The sequence below is a fragment of the Anneissia japonica genome, unplaced genomic scaffold (genome assembly GCF_011630105.1).
Source record: "Anneissia japonica isolate Jap-2015-1 unplaced genomic scaffold, ASM1163010v1 scaffold352_len1594369_cov220, whole genome shotgun sequence".
NCBI classification, from domain to species: Eukaryota; Metazoa; Echinodermata; class Crinoidea; order Comatulida; family Comatulidae; genus Anneissia; species Anneissia japonica.
The window spans coordinates 1198201-1216838 of NW_022751928.1; the positions used below are offsets into that span (position 1 = coordinate 1198201).

The 18638-nt window shown below is 35.1% G+C and overlaps 1 protein-coding gene across 5 annotated transcripts in view; it reads left to right on the forward strand.

Annotated features, from left to right (window-relative positions):
• The window catches only part of LOC117121890 (aspartoacylase-like), a 12745-nt gene extending 878 nt beyond the window's left edge, over positions 1-11867 (forward strand). The window contains exons 1-7 of one of the 5 annotated variants that reach the window (XM_033267280.1): positions 485-622; positions 2981-3218; positions 3925-4208; positions 7844-7945; positions 8323-8430; positions 10534-10643; positions 11649-11867. In XM_033267280.1, coding sequence (XP_033123171.1) covers positions 613-622; positions 2981-3218; positions 3925-4208; positions 7844-7945; positions 8323-8430; positions 10534-10643; positions 11649-11840 — 1044 coding nt within the window. In that variant the 5' untranslated portion in view covers positions 485-612 and the 3' untranslated portion in view covers positions 11841-11867. Of the gene's footprint in view, positions 1-484; positions 623-1010; positions 1082-2622; positions 2678-2980; positions 3219-3924; positions 4209-7843; positions 7946-8322; positions 8431-10533; positions 10644-11648 lie in introns of those variants that run through there. The other 4 variants (XM_033267282.1, XM_033267281.1, XM_033267279.1 and 1 more) reach the window with 4 other exon arrangements.
• The last annotated feature ends 6771 nt before the right edge of the window (positions 11868-18638 follow it).

Below are 18638 nucleotides of genomic sequence, written 5' to 3' on the forward strand. Positions count from 1 at the left end.
AATAATAATAATTATTATTATTATTATTATTATTATTATTATTATTATTATTATTATTATTATTATTATTATCATTATTATTATTATTATTATTATTATTATAGTAACAACAACAATATAACATACAAATTCAATAGTAAGAAAGATTTGGGGAACACAATATAATACATACAACAATATAAAACCAGTGAACATTTAAATAATTAAAAAACCTTAAAATACAGATAATATGAGGCTAAACAATTTATGTCATGAAAGTAAAACGGGAAAGAAAAAAAAACACTTTGAAATAACGAAATAATTCGTCATGAATGTGTTAAAAAAACAAAACAAAACAAAAACAAAACGAACAAAAAAAAACAAAAAAATAACGATTCAGAAAATTATAAAACTGCTGCCCGCGCCCGGTGGCGCTTCAGTCTTTGGCATTGATTTTTGCTCCTTTGCCGTTTTGGTCTATGCCTATTGCCGTTTTGGTCTATGCCTATTGCCGTTTTGGTAGTTATCCTTGCCGTTTTGGTTTATTGCCGTTTTGGTCACATGCCGTTTTAGTTTTTTGCCGTTTTGTCCAGAAACCATATCGACACTTGTGTAGGCCGAGGCTGGAGCTTTATGTTAAAAAGTAAGTTACATTTTGTGGCTAAATTGAAATGAAAAATATAGTTTCTATGATGTATGATGATGTTTTACTCCGCATCTCCTATTGGAAAAGCAAGGAGGCAGCATGGTTTCCCCATGGTTTTACTCTCCGGTGTTTGGCTTCGCTAGGGCTAGGCCTAGGTATACCAGGCCTAGGCCTAGGCCTAGTAGGTGGTAGGCCTGAATGCCAGTCAATTCGAGCGGATGCCAGTTCGAGCGGATGAATTTTAGTGCCAACTCAAGGGCGAATTTATCGTCGTCCTATTCTTGTATTTGTTTATTTTAAATGCAAAAAAATGCTCTGTGCACTAAAATTCTGAAATGTTTTTGGCACTTTTTGATAATTATTTCATGTTTGAATTACAGTCTTGGCAAATCTGACTACCAGATGGCCGCTATCAAGCACTTACATTTTAAAACTATAGAATTTCGCACGTTTCAGGTGAATTCACAATTTTTGTCTCCAGTTGTAGGCCCGTAGCCAGACTTCCAAGCAAGGGGGGTGGGTCTTTTTGTAGCCAAAGGTGACCTTTTTATACGGGTGCCTCCGCAACCTAATGTGTACCGTAGGCACATGCTCTATGGCATGTGCTGCTGGGGGGAGGGGGTTTGGGGGAATCCTCACCCAGGAAATTTTTTAATCTAGAGGCTGTGAATGATGGTGTTTTTAGCATATAAAAGTTAAGGCTGACACCCTTGCATATGCTATTAGTATCATGATTCAAAGGACACAGGACGAGGTGTCACTGCATGCGTCAACAAGGGTATGAGAATAAAAGGCATAATTAGGTGATGTCTTTGGCATTAAATCTACTCATTGAGTATGCTCGTCAGCTCGTTTGGCCTGAGATAGATCCACAGGCCACAGGCTATAGGTCTAGCAGCTCTATGAGAAAAATATTTGGCCTGGAAAAGGGTGACCCCAGCTGAGGTGGGGGGTCGTCCGACCCCCCTCTGGCTACGGGCCTGAGTTGGGGTTTTGTATTTAAAAAAGCAAATTGCGGTATTTGTAATTGAATTTTATAGTGTTGTAACTGTATTTGTAGATTTACGATTTAGGCCTATATTTGTCAATGAGAGTAACGATAATTGTTTGTTATTCACCATAGAAATTTAAATTATTTTTATGTACAGTATAGTGTCAGGGAAATTCAGTGTCAGAAGGTGCACACCATTGGTGTATGTTGTTAGCTCAAAATAGGAAATTTTAAAGTAATTCATACAAAACTTGTATGAATCTTTTTTCCTCTCGATCTAGCATCCGCTCGAATAAATTCCGCTCTAATCCACTTGAAGTGGCATCCGCTCGAATTGACTGTTTCCCGGTAGGCCTCTAATTATAACTGCATGTGCCTAGGAAGGAGGAGTAGACCAGACAAAGGCATTGTGTAGGTGTGGGTGTGTGTGTGTGTGTGTGTGTGTAATGTAATGTAGTTCGATTTATATAGCGTTTTATACTGGAGTCTCAAAGCATTGTGGACTAGATCTAGTCTTTCTTCTCCCCTAATTGTCTTCATGTCTGGACCACCCGGTGTAAATAGGTACCAGCTACTCTCGTCTACCACAACAGGGGCTTTATGGACCAGTACACTGGGGTAACCCTACTCATCTTGAAAGATGCACTTTGTTCTTTTAAGTGCACACTAGCCAAATTACACTGGGCCTATGGTTTATATTCCTTATCCGAGGAAGACTTCTTCCACCACCAGAACCACTGGAGGCCAGCGTCCCATTCAAACCAGCACTGATATTTTGGCAGCAGGTTGCGGCGCCCCTTCACTAACCGCTCAGCCATCCAACTCGCCTGTGTGGAATTTTTTCTTATTTAGCAAATAGCTTTGTCAAAAACATCAGATGGAGGAGAAAATAAAAAAAAATTGTATTGGTGAATGTCAACAGTAACGGAATGGTGAACGTTATAAAAATAAAGAACATTTTTCTTTTTGTTTTGGCAGCGGGTGCGCTAATTGGAGAAAAATATAATTATATTTTTATTCCAAATCATCATTATTGGCCGGTGAGAGGTGCACAAAACAAGGTATAAAAAAGTCTCTCCTAAATATAACCGAAACAAACAGTAGCCTAAGTCAAAGTCTAGGCTATTTTAATGCAGCTAATCAGATTTTTTTTAACCAATTACAGTGTTGCCTTATTGCAGTTTTGGTGATTTTGATTTTGACAACTTTTGAGGCAAACAGTCCTCTCTCCTGCTCTATCATGCCTAAGGGTCTGCAGTACTAGGCACAAAAATAAGTAGCCTTAAGTCTAAGCACCCTATGTTCACATATTTTGGTTGGAGTTTACAGGAAATCTTATTAGTATTGATATATTTTTTTTTCAGAACTACTGGATCAAATGGCAACTCTGAAGCGTGTACAAAATGTTGCTCTACTAGGAGGCGTTCATGGCAATGAGATGTCTGGTGTATTTGTAGCTCAAAAGTTTATGAAGGATCCTACTGACATCACAAGGAACTCATTTAAAACTACAGTTTTGATGGGAAATCCCAAAGCTGTTGAGAAGTGCACTAGATATATAGATGTGGACCTAAATCGTCAGTTCTCTAAAGAGAATTTAAAGTATGATTTTTCATTTAATTTAATTTATTTAAACCACAATTTAAATATTAATTGCCAAACTAAAACTACATAATTTTTTCTGCTTTGTCATTACATTCACACAGGGACAGTTAAATTAAATTTTGTAAATTCACTGTTCCCTGGTTCACCTTAGTTTTTGTTTACTGTTCTTGAACATTGTGCTTATGCTGTGTTCATTAGAACTTGTGAAAACTGATTTCACAACTTGTAACATGCGAGAACACAAGAAGATAAGAGTGCATTCATTTGAGGAATGCTAAAATTGCATTTTCTTTCTTATTTGGGATTTTTACAAGCGCCCTTACATGGATGTGCTCCTTGGCCTATGCTTGAATTAGGGCTCTGTAAAGTGCATTCAGAACGTTATACAGTGCAAATCATGATAAAACATTCAAAAAACACTTTTTTTTTTTAATCTGAAATAATATTACTTAAACAAATTGCAATAAATACATCTGCTCGTTGGTGTTACAGTACATCCGCCATTTTCCACACTACTTGTGCAAATCGAGGAAAAAAATTCTATTCGAGTTCACAACTTGTGTTTACAAGTTCACCGACCAGATGAATGCGTTTCACAAGTTGTAAACTGGGAAACACCGACTTCACAAGTTCTAATGAATGCAGCATTAGAGACCTTGTTTGTTTTCACCTTATAAGTCTACCTATTATTATTATTTTTCAGTGCTACAAATATTGATGCAAGTTACGAAGTCCAGAGAGCGAGAGAGATCTCTAATGCTTTATCGAAAGACTTTGGCAGTCCCGATGTTGTCTTGGACATGCACAATACAACAGCAAACATGGGAAACTGTTTTATAATTCAGGACAAGCAACAAGTCCTTTCCTTGCATTTGATTAACTACATTGTAAAGAAAGCTATTCATAAAGCTCCTGCACATATACTATGTGTAAGTAATCCAAAATATACATATAACTGCAGTAGATGTCTTGCACCAAATGGTATCGGTAAGTATAATAATAAGTAATTTAATGAAGCAAGCATAGCTGTGATAAACAACATATCATTCCATAATATTTTGTTTAATAATAATAATTATTATTATTTTCTCCACCAGGAGCTGGGTTCACTCTAACTTTCATTTTTGTTTAGCCAATTGGCTAAAGCTAAAAAAAAAAATTTAGCCAATTGGATATTTGTTTAGCCAAAATTGGCTAAAATGTTAAAAATTGTTTTAGCCACTTATCATGCACTTAAATGGATGGCCCGGGTGAAGTTTCATGCAAATGTTTCGTACGGAAAAAAAAAATCGTTCAAGCATTCAAGGAAAAACCCCCAAGCTCATAAGCCATTATTTACCCGACAGTCGGCTGCTTTAGTTCTGTTGTTGTGTGTGCACTGGGGCATTTGGGGCACGCTAACAGCTAGCCGACCGTCGTGAACATAGGAATTACAGTACTGCTTCGTATCTGCGCATAACCTCTAGTAATCTGCTCGTATGTTATGTTTTGAACGTAGCTACGAACCACTACGAAGGTCATTGTTATTTTAATTAGCTTTCCAAACCTCTTAGGCTGGATCGTCGGGCTGATAAACAATGCGTAAACAATATTGAAATATAGTTTACCAGCTTTCAGCATGTGAACAATGTTGCAATTTACTAAAATAGACAATGTTAGAACTTATTGTTTTGTTATTTCCTACCTTATTATTTGATCGATCATGTTTTAAAACTATGTTTAGTTCGATAGCTAGGTAACCTAGTGGGCCGTCAGTATGTTCAAATTTCGATGTCATTTAGGCCTACGGCCTACATTTTCCCATAGAGGAGGACAGCAGACTGTAATTTATTACTGGTTAACTTTCCAATTCGGAGAATTTTGATCTGATATTGTTCTGGTAGTAGGAACTTTCTTCTTTTAAATAATAATACTGATGACAAATTATGTACAAATTACTGTATTACGATTTCTACTTAAAGATCACGTTGTTTATTGTTTACCGTAACTTGAAGCAGAACCTGCTAAGCGATCCAATACAGTACTAATGAACTACAGAAATCAGCGTGACCACTCACAATTTTTGATATACCCAATGACTGGGTCGAAATTACCCAAGATTCAGCAAAAATTGTCCAAAATTACCCGAGCTTCCTGAAAATGCATTAAAACTTGAAAAATTTGTGTTTTTCGCATGTATAGTTCCCCTTTTATTTCAATTTATAAACCAATTTTTTATTGTAATTGTTTGTGTTAATTATTAAAATTATCATTCATGAGGTGATAATACGGATAGAAAAATACGCACTCAGTTGGCCAGTGTTATCAGTAAATCAGTGATCAATTTTTCTTATGTAATGCATTAATTAGGTAAGATCAATGGCAACGCAAATCACAAATAAACAATTCTGAACCCATGTTTATAACAATTAACAGTCAATTAACAATGTTATGTGCACTTCGTTGAGTTTTGCTTACTTGAATGGACTGACATATACTTTGTTACTTCTTAATTCTTCCTCTATGACAAAAATATTTAATTTTCTTAGTAAAAATAAAATACCCAAGGATTTGAACCGAATACCCAAGAACCCAAGACCAAGTACCCAGAAATCACTACTTTGCCGAAGTAAGGCTAGTCATGCTAGACTGCATTTTCTTCGTCTTTTACTCACTGTCGCTCACAGCTTTTCAACATTTGCCACGAGGTTAACCTTTAACACACTTTACTGTGTTCTGATTGGCGTGCACTCTGTCCGATGCTGGATTTTTGGGGTTGACAAGATGAACTGGCATTTTGCCAAGTTTTATTTTCCTTTGGGTTTTATGTGACATTCGGTAATTTTACAATTAACGGACGTTAACTCTCTCTATATTTATTATTTATCGTACTAAATAAAGGCTACAAAGTATTATTTGATGGACAATCTTTTCATGTGTGTGTATTGTCATTGAGGGCACCTTTTTTAACAGTTAAAGAGGTAAAATAATTGTAAATAAAAAAATAGGCTAGCCTAGGCCAGGCTAATTAATAAAAAAAAAAAAAATACAGCAGTACAAACAAGTTCCTGTCGACTCGTGGACAGCGAGACGAAGAGGAGACTCCTTTGAAGTCAATTGTACGTTTTTCTTATTGAAAAACAACTCCATACTTTAAATTAACGGTCTAAACTTGTGCTTGTCATTAACAAATTATCAAGCGATACATTGTTTATTCCAGTAAGCTACAGCAGTCTGTCTGCACATACAAATAAACAACATGCTTTTGCTTCGTAGGTTCGCTTCGCGTAGCTGGCCTTGCTTAGATTGTTTATATCAGGCTACGAAGCCTGTGCGCAGGTAAAAATGCAGTATTTTGTGTCGGTACTGTAGTCGTTACCATCCAGCCACTGATTGTTACGCTGCCCACTTTTAAAATAACAAAATAATTTGCGATGCACACAGTGACGTTTGTAGTCACACTAATAGAACAACACACATAAATGTCGCATGCCACTGGCAATGGAGTAGCGTAAAATGGAGATCTTGTCCTTGATCGTGCCGACGGAAAAATATTTCCATGGAGAGGTCGGACGAAAGAAACAATTGTTTTCAGCAAGTATTTTAAAAAAACATTTTCATTTTTAAGCTTTCGTCTAAATGGCTAAAGTAGTTGTTTTTTGTTTCGCCAATTCAAAATTGTTTTCGCCCATTGCGACTTGGCGATCGGTTAGTGTGAACCCAGAGGAACTTACAGTCATGTAAGTTTGTGTGTATGTGTGTGTCACATTTTCATGTTTTGTGTGTTGTGTTTGTGTTCAAAATATATCAAAAATGGCTGCACAGATATAAATGAAAATAACTGAAAGTGTTAGGTATGACCCAATTAAGAAATGATTAAGTGACGGTCCGGAGTAGGGTGTGGATGTAAAGACCAATTAAAGGGATTTAAAAGCAAACACTCTACACCAGATATTTCAAAAAACGTGTCAACTTATCTGAATGAAAGTTTCATGAAAGTATAACCTAATTACAAGGAAGAAATTATTTGGTGACGATCAAAATTCGGGTGTGAAATTTGAGGGTCATTTAAAGTTCTAAGATCCCAGACATAAATATCTCTGAAAATAGTCGATGAATCTAAATGACACTATCCAGATTAGTTTGTCATGTTTCGATGAAAAAATATTTAAATTTTGGTGACCATCTGGAGTAGGGTGTGGATATGAAGACCATTCACATGGAAATATCCCAGACCAGGTATTTCAAAAACTAAAAATTGATCAATAGATCAAAATGACACTTTCCAGAATAGCTTGTCATGTTTTAGTGAATTAGTGTTTAAATTTTGATCACGATCTGTAGGGTGTGGATATGAGGACCATTTATAAAATATGTTTACCGTACACCGTAGGCAGATATCAATAGATGATGAATATTCAAATTGCAATTACAGTAAATGTGTACAGCATTTTAATATACATACTAACTTCAGTTTTTGGGAACTGATTGGGAATATTTTTAATGCATCGTTATATTTAAACATGTGATGCTAAATTCCAATACCCCATATTTCTTAATAATTTGACTATTTCCATAATATTTCTATTTCAACACCCTTTGCATGTATTTTTTGGATCAACTAAAATTGTAAATTGTTCCAGTGTGTTTGACCAGAAGAAGTAAGGAATTGGCAGGTACAACAAATAAGGCATTTCCGGTTGGCCGGGTTAGTGTTATTTTTAAGTGGTGGTGGTGGTTGGAAAGTAAGTGGGTTGTCACATTTTTAAGTGTCAGTAGTTGAAATAAAATGTTTCGATACTATTATGGTGCTTGGTTCTGTGTTTAAAACATAATATGTGTGGTGAAAAGTAACTAATTTCGGATTACAAATTCTTAAAATGCTCACTCTAATAAAGAGTCCCCAAAAACCCAGAATAAAGTGGAACTATTGCCCCTCTTTAAAATAAAAAATGTTTGGGCAAGTATTATTATTGTACCAGTGGAGACACTGTCTGTATAAATAATAAGTGAATGAACTAGTATCCTCTTGAATTGGCATATACCTAATTTAGAATCTGTTGTAACTGGCATTTGTGGTTGAGCCTCTAGAGATAAGGACACAATGTGATTTATCTTGCAGGTCTGGAGCTAGGCCCACAACCTCAAGGGGTCTTACTTGCTGAATTGTTTCAAAGAATGCAAGAACTTGTAATTAATTCTATGGACTTCTTTGAGGCATTCAACTCAGGTTTGTATGATTAGTGTGAATTATTTCCAATTATTATTGTTACCAAGGCAATGAATGCTTTTCCTACACCTTGTGAATCTAAATAGTGTTTAGTCACCAGCTTCATTGGATCAGTGTCATACATAACATTGACAATTTAGTCAGAGTGATTGTTTTATCACATGACATGAATGTGATTAAATCGTCGCTTGCCTAATAATTATATTGTGTTAGTTCGTAAAAACAAAAAGTCACTTAAAAATAGGTTTGTATTGGTTGCCAAGCACTTTTGTATTCTTTACCACACAAATGTCTGTAACAATAACAGCACATATTTTAACGCTCTTATTTGTTTTCTAACACAATTTACTTCCATTTTGTTAGTTTGTTATATGATGGTCAAAATAGTAAATTCAATTGGCAATTGTTATATTGTTTATCATCAGTGGCAGATCCAGGAATCTGAGACAGGGGGTCCTGGGAGAAACTTTCACAGATGGTCAGTCTAGACCAACACAGCCCCACCACGGTTGTGGCTGAGGTAAAAAAAATTTATAATAAGGCCAATAAAAAAAAAATCCTTGTGTTGGCCACATTTTGGGAAAATTTTTTTTTTTTTTAAATTTTAAATTTTTAAAAAAAATTTTTACCAATAGTGTGTTTATGCCTAAAAAGTAGAAAATACTCAAAAATACAACAAAGACCATTTTTAAATCTCTATTGAAGAGCAAAATGATCGCATAACACTGTCGTGTTGCAAGAATAAACCTATTTCCTTTTCAGCTCATTAAATTTTGTTTTGATGTACAGTTGTAAAAAAAAATAAAATGCCAACTCTCTATCTCAAATATTGTGGGTCGGTTGGGCGTGGCCAACACAATAATTTTTTTTATTTGGCCTTATGGCACCTCTAGATGACCGGGAATTTTGAATTAAAATTGAATATAAATTTCTTTTTTTTTATTTTGGAAAATTTAGCACCCCCAACCCCCTTTAAATCTACCACTGATCATCATTAATTACAAGGTATACGGAAAGTAAAAGAAAGACTATTGCTAACAAAGAATATAGAAAGAAATTAAAAGCTTGTGTTCAAAAAAAAAGGAAATTAAATCAGTGGCGGATCCAGGAATTCAAAATAGAGGGGCCCAGGGTGGTCTTTCAGAGATAGAGGGTCTAGACCACCTCATCTGCATCATGGTTGGCGCTGAGTTAAAAAAATTTATGAATATTGCAATTCTAGATGGCCAGAAATGGCACTCTCAGGCCTAATTTTAATTATAATTTTCTTTTTCTTGGTTTTTGAATAAATATTTTTGAAAAATTTAAGCATTTCCTGGGCCTCCCTTGAATCCGCTACTATAAATTGAGATGTAAAAACTATAGGCATTCTTTGTATTTGTAAGCAGGAGAGTCAAGAATGTATTAACGAGCATGAGGTTGGCTTTTCCCCGACAGGTGGGCAGGGTTCACACTCACCTCAGCCCCATCATGTTTAATTTTGCCCCAGCTCCCCTGATGGCTGGGCCCAGCACTCCATACAGAACTTGCTTACTCTAAATTACTGCAAATAAGAGAAGAGAGCCAATGGCACACTTACAGTTAATTACTTAGTAACTTTCTTCGGCTAACCAGCTGACATTATTGGCCCATTTAAGATCCGACAACATCATGATCTTTAAGTTTACAGTATTGGTCCCACCAAGTGTCAAGCCATCCATGCGATGAAGAAACATTCCAGCGTTCTAAATCTGCTGATTGTAATGATCTGACACTTGGTAGGACTAAAAGAGAGATCACAGACTTAACAGAATGGAAAGTAAATATAATGATAAATATGAAAAATAAGAATGTAAATTTGCAGTCTTGAATGGCTGAGCTATCCCAGGCCCACCACCTGAATAGTTAGCCCGCCCTGGGATCACCTGTACATTGTACAACTTCAAGGTTCTGCGTGAGCACAACCTTAAGTACTGTAGCTCAAGGGAGAATCAAACTTAAGATTAAACAACTGATTTATTGACCCTCTGAACAGGGCAGTATTATTTTTGCAATTTGTTGTCGCTCGTCCTTCCACAAACATTGCTCTCTAAGGCACCATTTTTCACTTTCTAATAATCCTAGGTGCAACATCAGATTCATTTCAAGCAGATGTGTACAACATCATGGAGAAGGTTGATTTCCCACGGGATTCTGATGGCAATATAACAGCAATGATTCACCCACGGTTACAGGTATACATTTTAAATGTCAATTTATGTGATTACAAGAAAGTTATTGTTTTAAGATACACTAGCTCTTGATAATTAATCCACTGGGAGCATGCGGACCTGTTATTTGATGTGTGTCTATGTTGAATATACTAATAATACAAGTAATGTTATAGCAACAAAGTCTGATGGAATTCTCCAGCACTCTAGGAACACCTTCATACAACCTTGACAACATTCAAGATAAAGATAATGAAATTATTGAACAAATATATTATTATTGGTGTTATTATTTTTGTTTTGATTTTTTACCCTGTGCTTTTGTGTTTGGAACTTTTTCTAACTTGGTTCAAGCAAAGATATGCCAAAAAACATACATCTACATATTTTTTATATTTAATAAACTGGTAATTGAACTATTATAAAGACAATATGTTGCAATTTGCATTGAGCCTAAATGTTACAAGCTGTAAACTTGCATAAACAATCTTTTTACTCAATTTATAAAATTTAGTCAAGTTCGTTGTTAAAACAGAATAGAAACACACTTAAAATTGTTATGATTATTACCATTGCCTCTCCAAAGGAGAGGTGAAGGGTACTGCAATAACACGCATCTGTGTGTGTGTCCCTTCCAGACGCATATCTCAAAAAGTACAGGACCGATTTACAGTACATCAAATTTTCATATGTATCCTGGTCCTCAAATTTGGTGCTGATCATAAGTACGATGTGGATTTTAGAATGTGATTTTGTATATTTTCCCGCCGCAACAGACAGAACCAATTTCAGCGGATTGACCACGGGTCAATGTAGGGTGTGTGTCAAATCCTGGCCAGCATATCCTGGTCTTCATGCAAAATTGCCTGATTGATGGGCTTACCACTCAAGGCTTTGTTTGGCTAGGCGGAATCAACTCAACCGGGTCGACCGCAGGGCATTATTTAGTCAGTACATAGATATGTTGCAACAGGGCATATTATCTTGTTATTGTTATTATTAATTATTTATTTGTATTTTGTCCCATAGGACAAAGACTGGGAAGCCCTCAACCCTGGCGACCCGATTTTTCTTACTTTCAATGGCAAGACAATTGGTTACGATGGCAAGGAAACAATGTTCCCAGTATTTATCAACGAAGCCTCATATTATGAAAAACATCTCGCCTTTTGGCTTACGAAGAAGGAAACGTTTAACGTTCCAGCTATAAAAGTTCAGTAAAAAATCTGTTTTGTGCTTAACACAGTACTATTTTTCTATGAGATATATTTTTATTTTTCAAATCAAGTAATCTTCAATGAAAAAGTGTGTCAGCAGTGGGACTCAATCCTGCAACCTCTCTAACATAGCGAGCCCTATTGTAGGCCTAGCAGTCCCAAATACAACCAACCAACTGTATGAGGGCATTATATCAGTTGTTCCTTGCATGGATTTGACATTTTCCGTTTATAAACTATGCTCATAATGTCATTGCATATTTGTACCTTCATTCAAGCACTGCTTCCACCAATATTTGATTATATATATATATATATATATATATATATATATATATATAGTTTATTATATTTTAATTACTTTTAGCTTACATTTTAATTTACTGTAATTATCTCACAGCCATTGTAAACTCTTGGAGTATCAAAAGAAAGTTTGAAATTATATGAAAGTGAAGAATTTCTGTTATCTAAATTTCAATCTGTAAAAAATAAGATTTAGTAATAATATAATAACTTTGCCACCTTGTATCTGTAGCACAGTACCAAAATCTTAAAAAATTGATGTGGGTATGCAGTGAGTTTGTGGGGCAAGATTTATTATGCTGGTGTCACAGAAACATTAGGCCCAGGCTCATCTTTAATCCATACTGAATTTGGTCCCAGGGACTGAATGACTATTGGCTAGAACATGTGTGTATATAGGACTATACATTGGTGCCCCATGTTTTAATAAATATTCAGAAGAGAAAACACAAATATATTGAATATTTTCAAATGGCAGACCCAGGAATTTGAAATAAAGGGGAAGAAGGGGAAGGGATTTTCACAAATGGAGAGTCCAACTCAGCCCCACCATGGTTGGAGTTGAGGTAACATTTATGATTATGGCACCTCTAGATGGCCGGAAATGGCACTCTCAGACCTGAATTTGATTAATATATATTTTTTTTTCTCTTTTATAGATTTAGAAAAATTTAAGTGGGGTGGGGAGGGGGGACAGGCCGATGCAAAACTTGTTAAATCTTTGATGGTGAAAGTTTATCATCAAACATCATAATGATTGGTAAATTTTGCACCACACTACATACTACTGCTTTTATAATAATACTGTAGGCCATAATAATACTGTAGACCTAATGGATGACAGTTAGAAAGGGTACCGTCTCTTTGAGCCACATAATATGGTGATGGCGGAGTAAAGAAATCTGGGGACTGTTGACAGAGTTATCATCTATACTTGTAGGCTTAAGTAACTAATTAATGGTCGTGAAAATAAAAGCATTAATTATTATTGCATCCTTGATTGATGCAAATATTTCACAGTAAGATATCTAAGCATAAATTTATTAATCGAAGACTATTAATGTCAGATGTTGCATAAATACAGCCAACAGAAGGCTGAAGAGCAGACCAAATATACGAGTTAGTCTAATCAAAAGTTTAAGTGGTTGCCTACCAATACTGCCTTGTGACTCTAGGATTTTGTTTATGTTTAAAACAACCCATCATTTCTAATTGTCGAGTGGAATAAAATTTAAATAAATAGAATCGTTTCCCTGTAATTAATAGTGATAATAGTACTGTGTCACTAGGCATATCCTTAATCGCATTCAATTTGTTATACAAGTATTCATTAATTCATACTTTATACTGTTTTTCTAAAATTTTCAAACTGTGAAAATAAAGCATGAACAATTGTATCAAATAACAAACTTTCGCTACTGCCAGACGACGAAGACCTTTTTATAATAATCTTCTTATTATCTCATGAGTCTCATCTAAGTGTAATTGCTTACCTGGATAAGACTCAAGTCCTCGGGGACAATCCTGTCTTGTGTATCATCAATTTCATCACCGGTAATAACATCGAGTGTTGTAAATGCAAATTTTTTCAAAATTTATTGAAACTCGCAAGTACTTTTGACTACAATAAAGTATGTAGTGGTATTTAATATTACAACATACATACATTCAGGCTCTCAACGTTAAGGTCGGGGATTCCAATCTTTGCCGTGCATTTTTACGTTTACATTTAAAGGCTGAGAGGGCGGGGTGCATGCGGGGTGGGGGCATGCGATGATAATTATTCAGATTAAGATTCAATGGAAAAATGGAAATAGCAGCAGTTCAAGTCATTAAAATGTTATACGTCATGTGTCTTCGTTATTCATTTTAATACTGGGAACATACATAATCTATATAATATATACATTGTTAATAATGTTTTCATTCGTAAGCTCAATGTGATAATGTTGTTTGCATCTGTGAGTATCGTATTGAATGTTAATTCTTTATTTAAAGCGGTCTAAATTTCCTCGCATTAAGGAATATGCCTTTAGTAACTAACGGTAAGTCTCTTAATGAGGCCTTGGTGTTTTATTAACGTCATCTTTATTTTGATCAGACAATTCTTTGAAAATTTAGACTAAAATTGTAATTAAAATAATAATTATGATTTGGATTAATACAGTAACGTATAAACATGACTGAAAGTTTCTTCGCAAAGTTATTGATAAAATGTTGTTATTTCGCAAAGCAAAGATAAAATGAATTTTCTAGTGAAACCACACAAACAATCTATAAAAAGTAATGGCCACTTAACAGGCTTGAGAACACGCAGAATATTGAAAAGAAATTACTTTAGTGCAATTGCAATTAAGTGTATACATAGCTAGGCCATCTTATGCATTCAAATTTCTGAAAACAGCTACAAATTCTGTAAACCACATAACTAGGAAACAACCACCCTTATTCTCCAATAAAACAGTATAGTCTAATTCAATATGTATAGCTGTCTCGTTCTTAGGTTCACAACAGCAGCAATACAAAATGTAAGTGCATTGAAATTAAACATTGTTAAAATCTATAGAAAAACAAATTATAAAAAGTGCATTAAAGAGAACAAACATGAATCACTGATATTAATCCGATCACTAATTATTAAATACAAGAGTATACTGTCTGCATTACTAATAATTTTAATTCAACTATGACCTCATCCTAGCTTTCTGAAACTATGTTTATGGAGAAGTAGATAATTATACTGAAATATTCGATTTTTGATCATTTTTACAGCGCCATCTGGAATTTCAAAATAGCTGCCAGTTGCCAGTCTTATTGACTCAACATATACAAAGATAACATATAACACCAGATTTACCCTTTTTTTTAATTGAATATAACTAAACTTATGAACCAATATCTGAATTTTGGCGACCATTTTAAAATGGCCGCCAAAAAACCGTGTTCCGCCGCTTCTGGATTTAAAAAATGTATATTTTTCCCCCCCCCTTTCCCCCGAAGCACTAGGACTACATTGAACGCTGTCCAGACCCCCAAATTGTATTTGACAAAAACATGTGGCATGCCTAAAACGTGGTCATGATGACATCACGTCATGAGCATATATAGCCAAATCATGACTATATACCGGTATGGACATACAGCGTAAAGAAAATTTGATAGAGTGGACAGAGCTATGTAGCACACTCTCACCTTTGACATTGTTACCAGTTATAGACATCCACCCACCTGATTAGTGCAGTAGCCAGCTTTGCTTGCGAAAACAAATTTGTTGGAGGAATAAGAGTATGAAGTAAACAAATTTACATTTGTTTTGTTAATTACGGCATTTAGCTCTACTTCGGTAACACCAGTATCCAGTAGTATTCATCTTATGCAGCGAACACGTGAGCCTGCGAGACACTATAATATTGATAATGAAAAATAATTTTTCAGCGTCAAACCTCCACTCGAAAAATCCGTTTTAAGGGCCTAAATTTATCATGACGTCACATCGTGTGACGGCCGCTTTAAATGTTGCCGTCAAAACACTATTGTTGAATAAATTCTCTTATTAAGCAGTGTTATATCACTGAAGTAGAATTTTGCAGTGGTGAGCGAAAGACGCGAGTTCACAGTCCGGGCGTGAACTTTTCTTTGATGACTACATCAATGACCATTGCTTTTTAGTCTGTGACGAACAGTTTTTTATCGTATTATGTTACTTTACCGTCACCAACATTACAACTACCACCACCACCACCGCCAATAATCATCATTTGAAATTGTTGGGTCGGTGGGCAATTATAGGATGGGTACATTATTCAGATAACATTTAACTTTTGCCTATTCTCGGTAGCCCCTACTGACTTAATCATCTTCGTTTTATTAATAAATATGTGTGTACATTAAGTTACCTTGTAGCAACCATTGATTTTAATTATCAACCAAGCATCATCATTATAAATCTGTGCACGTATGCCAATGCATTATTTTTTAATTACAGTTCTACAGGATCATAAGGTATACACGATATAGGCCTATATCATGATTTAAAGTCGCAAATCGCAACGGAATACGATTGACGGAAGAAAAATCCGTCTGTGAGGCGGATTAACATGTAACGGAGGCGATCGCGTGTCTACGTCATAATACAGATAGTCCGCATCCATTCGTCTATAAATCCGACGCGCCTCCTGGCAAATCAATGCCAGACTCCGATGACGTAAATCGTGAGATAACTTATTTCATAATGGCTTGAAAGATGCGGCCATCATAACCTGTAGCATGTCCACGTCACTCGTCAGATATTAATATCAATCGACACAATGCACATCGAGTAATCGCCTTGGGCTAGACATCAAAGGGCTCTAGTTTTCGAGTTTCATAATACACCTCGGGGTAGTTCCTGTTTTTGTTTTAGTCAACATTACTGGGATGAAACTAAATATATTTGTTCCAACATTTCCGATTCTTGCAAATTATAACGAAAAAATGCAAAAAACAGTAATAATATATTTTTTTGGTTGCTATGTACATTTTGCCTTGTATCGGTGCATTTAACCCAATATTACAGTACTATCATGAAAGCCCATTTTTGTTTCATAAATTTACACTTTAAGAAGATGAACACATCTAAATTATATGTTGGCCTAGAAAATGGATTTAATGAACATCGAATATTTACAAAATAGTCCAAAGGACTGTCCTGACGCTTTTCTTAGTCTGTCTTTTTTATAGTTCGATGTTCAATTTTATTGAAATTTTACTGTTTCTTATTCTTTATATTTTGTATACAGTATTGAATTTGTGTGGGTTGTCCCACTTAGAGGTTGTTTGTAAGTTGAATTTTAGCAATATGGGGCTTCATTCTGTCACGAATATGATCCGACTCTGACTAAATGATCATGATGTGTCTGAAAGGAAGAGACATTAGCAATTATCTTCATTTTGCTTCAAACCACGAGAGTTTAATCAGCTTAGAGACTCATTCTTCAAAACCAATTCCAACGGCTATCTTTATTAATACTAACAACAAATGACATTGTCGTATGCGTTGTTGTTCTGTACCTATAATAATAATAATAATAATAATAATAATAATAATAATAATAATAATAATAATAATAATAATAATAATAATAATAATATTATTATTATTATTATTATTGTTATTATTATTATTATCATTATATCAAACCAATAAGTTAATAATCTTTATGTAGATATGAATTCTGTTATGTTTGGGAATTCACTAATTATTTATACTTGCTGTGATTAAAGTAAATTAATTTTTGTTGATATTTTTAGTTAAATCATCGTCAATGGACGCATAATATATTCCTATATTATTGATATACTCTTAACTTAGTAAATAATAAATGAGAATGTTCGAAGTATAATGTGCTTATATAAGTTACACCTTACCTGATCATTATAAATTAATATTTTATTCATGGTTTAAATTAAAATTTTAATGGATTTACAGATCGTGTGACAGACGGTATAGAGAGGAAGATTTGAGCGATGAAGATAAGGATAATGATGATGATAATGATGGTGGTGATGATGATGACGATGATAAAAATGACGGTGGTGGTGGTGATGATGATAGTGATAATGATTGTGGTGATGATGACGACAAGGTAGGTTATGATAAGGACAAATAAAAAAAATAATTATTCAGCGTCACATCTCAACAAATTTTAGAAGGGGAGAGGGTTAAAAAAAATCATTCGGCAGTATTAGTAATCCATGAAACCCTGTTGGATTAGATGCTACCATAGCAGTGCCATGCCAGTAACAATATGGATTGCATAGGCTATAAACTCACACACACACTGAGTATGATCGTACAACATCATGAACAATAATGTAAGGTGTTTGGATAGAGGTAGTACCTTTTAAACTGCCTGGTTGCTGCAAGGGCGTCGGAAGCGGTCCGGTTTTGGCCGGACCAATAATTTACAACTCAATCGTTTCTAAACCAAATTTTACTTTCTCTGACGCAATCAAACATAACCCGCACATTCAAATTTGGAGGGGGCCGGCTGGGACCTCCCTCGAACCTGCCACTTCCCAGTGGTGAAACTAGGTTCCAATGGGCCCCTTTTCGAGAGTGCAGTGTGAAACATCATTTTTAAATATATCATTTCTACTGTTAAAGCAATTTTTAACTACTATTACTTGTATGTACGTTAATATTTATGAAATCCCATGGGGTCAAATATAAATGATAAAGCATGAATGGTTAAATGATATATTTAGTACAAGTATGAATGATTGATAGAATAGTGCGTGTTTTGAGCTATAGACAAAGAAAAAACTAATGAAAAGAAGTCATGTTAATGCAATAATGATTATTTTGGCCGGACCAATAAAAATAGCTTCCGACGCCCCTGTGCTGCGTCCTTTTTCGAGAACGGACGGGCTCAAGCTCCACATCCTGGCACACCGCTTCAGCAGGCGGGCTAAACCATGTGAGGGGTGATGTCTACACTGCATCACTGGGCGTATGAGC